General features: G+C 44.7%; 1 protein-coding gene across 1 annotated transcript; it reads right to left on the bottom strand.

The window, feature by feature from the left end:
• Positions 1-6,324: 6,324 nt before the first annotated feature.
• Positions 6,325-7,110, bottom strand: LOC114890461 (proline-rich protein 23C-like). Its single transcript, XM_029213917.1, has one exon. It carries the CDS (start codon positions 7,108-7,110, stop codon positions 6,325-6,327), a length of 786 nt encoding a protein of 261 aa, XP_029069750.1.
• Between the last annotated feature and the right edge of the window lie 2,523 nt (positions 7,111-9,633).

Genomic DNA, 9,633 nt, shown 5'->3' with positions numbered 1-9,633 from the left:
AGAAAATGTTCTAATTTTGTTCTTTTATATGTAGCTTTCCAACTATCCCAACACCCTTTGTTGCAGAGACTGGCTTTTCCTCATTATATATTCTTGCCCCCTTCATTGTAGGTTAATTGACACGTGTGCATGAGTTTATTTCTGGGATTTCTATTCTGTTCCGTTGACCTATTTATCTGTTTTTGTGCCAGTACCATACTGTTTGGATTACTCTAGCTTTCTAGTGTAGCCTGAAGCCAGGGAGCATGATACCTCCAGCTTTGTTCTTTTTCTCAAGATTAACTATTTGAGGTCTTTTGTGATTTCATATAAATTTTAGAATTATTTTTCTAGTTATGTGAAAAATGTGTGTTTATTGATAGGAATTGCAATAACTTTATAGATTGTTTTGAGTAGTTGGGACATTTTAACAATATTCTTCCAATCCATAAACATGGGTTATCTTTCCATTTATTTATATTGACTTCTATTGCCTTCATCAATGTGTTATAATTTTCAGAGTATAGGTCTTTCATCTCTTTGGCTAAATTTACTCTTAGGTGTTTTATTCCTTTTGATGCAATTGTAAATGGGATTGTTTTCTTGATTTATATTTCTGATAGTTTATTATCAGTATATAGAAAGGCAGCAGACTTCTAAATATTAATTTTGTATCCTGCAACTTTACTGAATTCATTTATTAGTTCTAACAGGTTTTTTTGTGAAGTCTTTAGGGTTTTTTTTGTATATAGTATCATGTAATCTGTAAATAGTGACAGCTTTATTTCTTCCCTTCCAATTTGGATACCTTTTCTTTTTCTTGTCTGATTGCTGTCACTAGGACTTCCGATACTATGTTAAATAGGAATGGCAACAGTGGGCATCCTTGTCTTGTTTCTGATCTTGGAGGAAAAGATTTCAGTTTTTTTGGCCAATGAGTATGATGTGAGCATGGCTTAGTCATGTATGGCCTTTATTATGTTGAGGTATGTTCCCTCTATACCCACTTTGTTGAGAGTTTTTATCATGAATGTATGTTGAATTTTGTCAAATGCTTTTTATGCATACATGAGATGACTATGTAATTTTTATCCTTTGTTTTGTTAATGTGTTGTATCACATCACTTGATTTGTGCATATGAATTCATCCTTTAATCCATGGAATAAATCTCACTAGATTGTGGTGTAAGATCCTCTTTATGTATTGTTGAATTCAGTTTGCTAATATTGTGTGGAGGATTTTTGCATGTAGTTTATCAATGATATTGGCCTGTAATTTTCTTTTTTTTAGTGTCTTTTTCTGGTTCTGGTATCGGGGTAATGCTGGCCTTGTAGAATGAGTTTCAAAGTGTTCTCCCCACATCAACTGTTTGGAGTAGTTTGTGAAGAATAGGTATAACTTTTCCTTAAATATTTGGTAGAATTTCCATATGAACCTCTCCATATAATGTCATGGAGAGTAGATACCCACCCTACAAATCACATGCGCTCTACCTATTTACCCAGCTCCTCTGAACCCATGGCAACCACTGACCTTTTTACTGTCTCTATAGTTTTGCCTTTTTCAGAATGTATATAGCTGGATTCACACAGTATATGGTCTTTTCAGACTGACTTCTGTAACTTAGCAATATGCCCTTAGGATTATTCTATTTATTGCTTGGCTTGGTAGCTCATTTCCTTTTTTTCTTAACCTGAATAATATTCCATATCTTATATATATACAATATATATGTATTATATAATATATATAGATATATAGATTATGTATAATCACAGATATTTCTCCACCTTTTGAAAGACATCTTAGTTGTTTCCAGTTTTAGGAGCAATGGGTTTTTGATAGTTCTCATCAAGCTGAGTTAAAATCTCAAACACTTGTCAGATAGCTTATTCACAAATAGACACAAGATTTCTTAGTAGTTAGACTTGAATAGAGAAAGAGGCAGTTGAACAGTCTTCTTCAGGTTACAGAAGACCTCTTCACATTTGAGTTCCCCAGGATAGGGTCTCTTACTGAGGGGAGTGTCAATTCATAAAGAGGTGTTTCTGTCTAATAAAACTTGCACCCATTGTCTGCAAATATTCAGTTAAATCCAGAAATACTCTCAATTGTCTTTTGTGAGGGGTCTAGGATATGTTTGAATTGTCTTTTATCAGAAAAGAAGTTTTTCCTCTCCTGAAATGGGTGTACTCTAAATAATGGACTGTATTTTGGCAAAATTATAACTTATATTTGAAATTTTATGCCTCCTTTTAAATAAGGCTGGGGTAAGTCAATGGAATCCTTTTACAGGCTTCCTTGTTCTTTGAACAAAGTAAATTATCTTACACATTGTATTAAGAACTGAATCAGAAGGGAAATTTAGACCTTTTAAGTGATGATCCAGAACCAGGGAAAAATAGAAGGGGGCTCCAATGTACTCCAGGGGCATGACAGTCCAGGTATATTATTGTCCTCCTCAGGTGAAGGTGAAAAGGTATTGACTGTCTTGGTCTAGAAACACATTGAAAGAGGCAGAGGAGAGATTCATTAGAGTGAAGCAAGTGGCTTCATGTGGAATTGATGATAAAATGGTTTTTGGGTAAATTTTTGTCAGGAAGTGAGGTATACCTATTTTATTGATGGCCTTAAGGTCTTGAACAAATCAAAATCCTTGTCTGTTTGGCTTCATTTCTTGCTGGATGAGAGTGTTACAAAGGCAGTGCATGGGAAGACCTTTGTAGAAGGCATTCAGCTATACGTTTGAGCTCTTCTTTTGGCATCAAGGGATATTGTGGGAAGTTTGGGTAATGGTTTTGTAGAATGTATCTGAACTTTAATAAGTTCTGCTCCCATTATCTTTACTACATCAGTGAAATTTCTAACTCATAAAGGTCAGATGTTGTGTCAAGACATTTATTTGGAGTATCTATCAAATATAATGCGGAATGTAAAGGTATATTCACACCAGATACAACTGATTATGAATAGAGAGCTCCTCTGAAAACTCAAGAAATAGTCCCTCTGGTGTGCTTCTAATAAACAGTTCTATGTGTAAAGTTAAGTTCTACTTTGTTAGATTGGCAAGTGTGTTGTCACGGAGCAGGAAGGAATGTTTTCAGTCAGAGGGCTCAAGGGTTACATATAAAGGCTGAGAGACAGGGAAGATCTGTGCATTATTTGAAATACTGATCACGTGTGTGGGACGTTTATGGCAAGGAAGAGGCCGAGCAAAGGTGGCGGGGCTTGTTATAGAAAGAGTAGCAGTTGCATTGATTTTTATTGGAAATGTTTCAGGTATGATTTTTAGGAGACTTTGCCCAACTTTTCAGGCTTGTTATTGAACCCTTAGGGTTATTGTGGTAAGAGAGATCCTGCAGGTCCTTTCCTGGGTCAGTCCAGTCTGCTCTGCCATCCAGAAATGAGCATCGGGCAGTTCTGACCAATATGTGTATGAGTGATTTGTGTCAAGACAAGTCTGGGGCTTATGCACCGAACAGAACGCTAAATTCTTCTCTGAATATTTGCTGGTCTTGTCTGAATTTAGAGACATTTTTACAAATAGCTCTTAATTCAGCTCAGGTTCAAGGTTTAAACTCTGAAGTTGTCTGAATACCTGGTGCATGGGGGTGGATCTTCAGAGGCAGCTAGCATTTTGGGTTCTTGGGAGGTTTGTTGGGCAAAGGCGGGGGACCTGGCAAAGGGGAATTAAAAGACGAGTCAGTGGAATTTCAGAAGGAGAGAGAATGTCAGGAGAAGAGGCAGAGGGAGATCTGGGAAAGGCAACTGGGGGACTTAATAGAGAAATAAGTCTAGTTGTTTTTCAAATTGGTCATTAGCTTTGGCCAGATAATTTTTTTTTTTTTTTTGCGGTATGTGGGCCTCTCACTGCTGTGGCCTCACCCGTTGTGGAGCACAGGCTCCGGACGTGCGGGCTCAGCAGCCATGGCTCACGGGCCCAGCCGCTTCGCGGCATGTGGGATCCTCCCGGACCAGGGCATGAACCCGCGTCCCCTGCATCGGCAGGCAGACTCTCAACCACTGCGCCACCAGGGAAGCCCCAGAGAATGTTTTAATGAAGCAGCTTTTGATTCAGAGTTTTGTTTGGAAGCCTCCTTATACCAAATCAAAATATGCTGCCCATTGAAACTGAGAAATCTTCTCCCCTTCTTATTGAAGGAGCCTCTCAAATGCACAATTTTGTTCAAGCCAAATCCTCCTTAGTGAAGCTATGAGGAGTTGAATGAGATGACATGTAAGAAGCAGGCATCTTTCCTGGAAGAGTAGAAGCTCTACATTTAAACTACCCCATAAGAGGTGGCAATGGTGGGTAAATGAGGTGCTTGTACCTCTCATGACTTAGGCCCCAACATGACTTCTCTGAATGCAGACTCCAGAGCCTCCACCACCTGACACCAAAGAGAACACTCTTTCTGGATTAAAGCCAAACTATCACGGCAAAAGAAAATCAGGAGAAGAAAAGCTCATTTGGTTTTATTGAATACCCACTGCAAAGTGTGTGCAAATGGATGCCAGTCTGATGAGAATGGAGTTCTGCCATTTGCAACAACGTGGATGGACCTAGAGTGTATTCTGCCTAATGAAATTAGTCAGACAGAGAAAGACATATACTCTATGCTATCACTCATATGTGGAAGCTAAAAAATAAAAGAAATAAATGCATAGAATAAAACAGAAACAGACTCACATATAATGAGAACAAAGTAGTGGTTGTCACCAGACAGAGGGGAGAGAGGAACAAGATAGGGTAGAGGACTGAGAGATTAAAACTACTGTGTATACAGTAAGTAAGGAACAAGGACATATTGTACACCAGAGGAAAATATACCCATTTTTTGTAATAACGTTAACTGGAATATAATCTATAAAAATATTGAATTATTTTGTTGTGCACCAAAAACTAATATTGTAAATCAACTATACTTCAAAAAAACAAAAGAAAAAGAAAGGGATGACCCTATTGACTATACCAGTCAACCTGGATATATTACTTGAAGTAATATCCAATAAAAAATATTAAGGAGGGACTTCCCTGGTGGTGCAATGGTTAAGAATCCGTCTGCCAATGCAGGGGACACGGGTTTGAGCCCTGGTCTGGGAAGATCCCACAAGCCACGGAGCAGCTAAGGCCGTGCACCACAACTACTGAGCCTGTGCTCTGGAGCCCGCGAGCCACAACTACTGAAGCCTGCGTGCCACAACTACTGAAGCCCACACGCCAAGAGCCCATGCTCCCCAACAAGAGAAGCCACCGCAATGAGAAGCCCGTGCACCACAACGAAGAGCAGTCCCTGCTCATCGCAACTAGAGAAAGCCCGCACACAGCAACGAAGACCCAACGCAGCCAAAAATAAATGAATAAAAATAAATAAATAAATTTATTTTTTAAAAAGATTAAGGAAAAATAAGATGTAAGAGGCTTGTGAAAAAAAAAAGAGACATACTCTCATTATTTCGAGAGATCTTTATCAGTCAAGCAAGAGAATGTACAGAGAAGTGGTTACAGAAATTAAGTAATTTTGCTGGATATCAGACCAATATAAGAGCAAATTATTTCTATATGCTAGTAGTAATGTACAAAACCTATTTGGGATCTTAGAAGTATAAAACACAGAATCTTTAGAATTACAAACTTTTCCAGGACAAGAGAAATATATTAAAAGCATATAAGAAGAATGAAAAACACTTGGCTCTTTTGGGAAAATATCACCCCAAACCCAGCAATAAAGTTAAACCATTTGCCAACCTGCTCATTCAAAAAGAGGAGGGCGCCTGATCATTGTTCCCCATCCTGTGTTCTGTATCCAACAAAGATCTGTCCACATACAACTACTGGCTAGATTCCCCCAAAGGGGCTAGAGCTGCCATCCAGAAAAGGTCAAACTGGGTAGAGGGTTGTTGTAAACTAGTATGGACACTAGGTCCAAAACCCTGTAAACAAAACAAATTTAGCAGTTACTCTATTAAGGGGGTTGGGGGGAACAGGGGTATGGGCAGTGGTAGGGTGCCCGGAAAAGGAGGGCTTTTTAGAGAAAAGTGCTTAGGTTTGAAGCGAATGGGAGGAGGGTAGAGCTGCGTAAGGGTGCCCTCCCTAGAGAAAATCTAAGGAGCAGTCTGGCTGTTGGAAAGCAGACTGTATTTCAAGCGGCTTTTCTTTGCCCGGGTGAGCTTCCTTTCAGGTGTTTTAGTCAGTCACTGATCAGAATTCTGCAGTGCAGCCTGCATCCATAAAGCAACTGTTCGTATGATTCTTACGGTGTGTGCAAGGTACACACAGCCAATATCAGAAGACTCTCTCCTGGTCCCCGCTGAGTTGGCCAGGAATTGTGGGAGGCAGTTGATTAAGGGAACAGGCATTTCCGGATCTTGCGTGGAGGACCATGAGGGCGCTGGGGACGCTGGTGAGGACCTGGACTTGGAGAGGGAGGTAGAGGTTGGAGTGGTGAGTCAGGGAAGGGCTCTGGAAGGTGCAAGTCCAGGATGTCGTCGTGGTGAGGAGAGCGTCTCTCTGGACTAGTGTTGGGGGCCCGAGGGGACGGCTCTGAGGCTTGGCCCAACAGGTGGAAGCCAGACATACATCCAGCCGAGGGGCGGAGCCCAGCGACTGAGACTGCAGCAGCATCTGTCCCAGCCGGCAGGAAGTCGGCGTCAGCATCCGCGTCCTCCTCGTTGACCTCTTCTTGGCAGGAGATCTCTGGGACAGCTGCGCACAAGAATCCCGGCTCCGGAGCCATGTACTCCCCGGGAGGGCTCCGGAAAGCGCCCCGTCCCAGGCCCTGTCCCCACGGGCCTTCCACGCCCGGGCCCAGGAGGGCCTCAGGGACCAGCATGAGGATGTGATCTCCGAGAGACACTTGCAGCACGGACGTTGGCTCGGGCTCCAGCAGCAGGTCGACGTCGTCCAGGGGCACGTGCAGGGCACAGCCGGCGGGCAGGACCACCACGAAGATGAGCGCGTCCACGGTCGGGGGCCAGGTCAGGTTGTCCAGGCTGGGCACCGCCCTGGACTTGGACTCGGGGCCCGCGGGCTCCTCCGTTCGCCGGCGCTTGGCAGGGCCCGGTCCTCTGGGATGCGGTCCCCACCGGTCCGCAGGGCAGGCGCTGGGGCTGCGGGGCCGGCTCTCCATCTTCTCAATGTGGCCGCGGGCCTGGGGCCTGGCAGAAGGCGAGGAAGGGCTGGGTCCTGCAGGCAGTGACAGATCGGTTTGACAGGTGAGGCCGAAGCAGGGCGGTGGGGCGCAGGACTGCGGGACGAGGGAGGAGCCTTCGGAGCTCTGGGGGCGCCTCTCGGGATCCCTCAGTCCTGGCTTCTAGGGGAGCTGCTGGGCTCGGCTTTGCTTGTGTGAATCTTCAGGCCCTCACGTGGACTGGTTTGCGCAGGAGTGGGCCGAGGATGTTGGGAGCGACGCCAGCGGAACCTGAGTCGCAAAGCATCCTCACGCTAAGCCCCGCCCCTTCCTAGGCTCCGCCCCTAGAAGTGGAGGCCTCTGTGTTGCCCAGTAGCCCCGGCTGTGGTGGGTAGTTTACTCTAGAGAAATACTTCCATAGGCCTCAAGGGGGCGGAGCAATCGTGCCGCTCTAGGACTAGGCTTCCTGGGTCGAGTTCCTGGCTTTCCTTGCGTTGACCTCAGATACGGAAAGCCTGAACCGGAAAACTGATTCAAGTTCAAGTCCCACCAGTGGGGCGCTGCACCAGGACAGTGAGATGTAGTTCTCTCGTCCCCTGAGACCTCGCCCTGGAAGTGAACTTTTAACTTCTTTTGGTCCAATAGTGAGGTGAATTTTTTTTTAACATCTTTATTGGGGTATAATTGCTTTACAATGGTGTGTTAGTTTCCGCTTTATAACAAAGTGAATCAGTTATACATATACATATGTTCCCATATCTCTTCCCTCTTGCGTCTCCCTCCCTCCCACCCTCCCTATCCCACCCCTCCAGGCGGTCACAAAGCACCGAGCCAATATCCCTGTGCCGTGCGGCTGCTTCCCACTAGCTATCTACCTTACGTTTGTTAGTGTGTATATGTCCGTGCCACTCTCTCGCCCTGTCACAGCTCCCCCTTCCCCCTCCCCATATCCTCAAGTCCGTTCTCCGGTAGGTCTGTGTCTTTATTCCTGTCTTACTCCTAGGTTCTTCATGACATTTTTTTCCTTAAATTCCATATATATGTGTTAGTATACGGTATTTGTCTTTTTCTTTCCGACTTACTTCACTCTGTATGACAGACTCTAGGTCTGTCCACGTGAGGTGAATTTTTGGATGACCTCCTTAAGCCTCTCCTTGCCTGTGATGTCAATGACTGTCAGATCCCTGAAGGTGGTTGCCAAGAGAAGGTGTGGCTCGACTGCCTAACCAGTGTTAATAGGAGAAAACATCCAATAATGATTCTGGAATAGGTAATACTTTCATATGGTTTCAGAGGAAGGTGAAACATCTCCCTCCCTGTCCTTTAACCACGTGATTGCTCACTTTGGCCCTTTTTACAAAATAGCTTATATGTTCTCATTTTGAGGGCCACATAGCATTCCTTTGTACTGAATTCCATTTGAATCAGGCTTCTCTTGATGGGTGTTCAAGCTAGTGATTTGTGAATTGGCAGACACTGGCCTTCTCTAGCCAATTGGTGTAAAATGCAGATTCTTTGCCGCATCCCAGGACCACTGCTCAGAACGCCTGGAGTCATGGGCGTAGGAATTCTCCTTAAGCACCTCCACAAAGATTCTGTTTTGTGAGGAAGTTTAAGATCACTGCATTTGTTTTCATTCAGCATTTGAGGGGTTCAGGAATAGGGCGGTTTATGGTTGAGGTCACATCCCAGCCTGTTAGTGACAGTCATGAAGGGAACTCAAACTTCCTGGGCCTGCCTTGAGGGGTTTCCCCTACACTCCTGGCCTGCATCCGCTCTCCTGGCTGCACTTCCGGTGTTTCAGCCACGGGCCAAGGAATTCCCCTGCTTAGGTCAGGATGCTGGCTGGGGGAACTTACAGGGGCTGTACACTGGCATAGCGGGCCCTGCCAGGAACCTGAGTTCTCATGGGGGTGAATGTGGATGCCACTGGCACCTTTCTCTATGTTCCCAGGTGATGGGAGCCGTTGCTGTGCGCCTGTTGTTTGGACAGAGGGCGGGGTGGGGAGATGTTGGGGAGCTTGCAGGAAACAACTACTTTTGTCCTGGAGAATTCTGTTGGCGAAGCTTGAATATCCCATGGTTGGAGAATGTTCAGTGGGGGCTCCATTCAGGAGAGTGAGTGTGAACATGCTCTGTTTTAGGGGCCAGAAGGAGGAACCCAAACTTGGCCAGGACACAGGGTGGGGCTCAGGGCTGTTGGCCTGGCCAGGGATGGGGCCCTGAACGTGGTGGCTCCCGTCCCAGTCTGGTGCCATCTCTTGTCCACGGCTCTCCTGACCTCAGTAGTCTCACATCTGGGCTCATCATTGTCCTGGGCCCTGTGAATCCTCACTGTGAGCTCCCCTCCCAAGGGAATGTGGTCCTGTCCTGAGACAAAGGTAGTTACCAGGGGCCTGGCATAGTCGCACCTGATTTCCTCCTCTGGTCAGCACCTTTCTTTCTTTCTTTCTTTCTTTCTTTCTTTCTTTCTTTCCTTTCTTTCTTTCTTTCTTTCTTTCTTTCTTTCTTTCTTTCTTTCTT

Source organism: Monodon monoceros, unplaced genomic scaffold (genome assembly GCF_005190385.1).
Source record: "Monodon monoceros isolate NGI ecotype Baffin Bay Population unplaced genomic scaffold, NGI_Narwhal_1 Super_Scaffold_11, whole genome shotgun sequence".
NCBI classification, from domain to species: Eukaryota; Metazoa; Chordata; class Mammalia; order Artiodactyla; family Monodontidae; genus Monodon; species Monodon monoceros.
The sequence above is the reverse complement of the archived record's forward strand: the minus strand, read 5'-3'. Positions and strand labels throughout refer to the sequence as shown.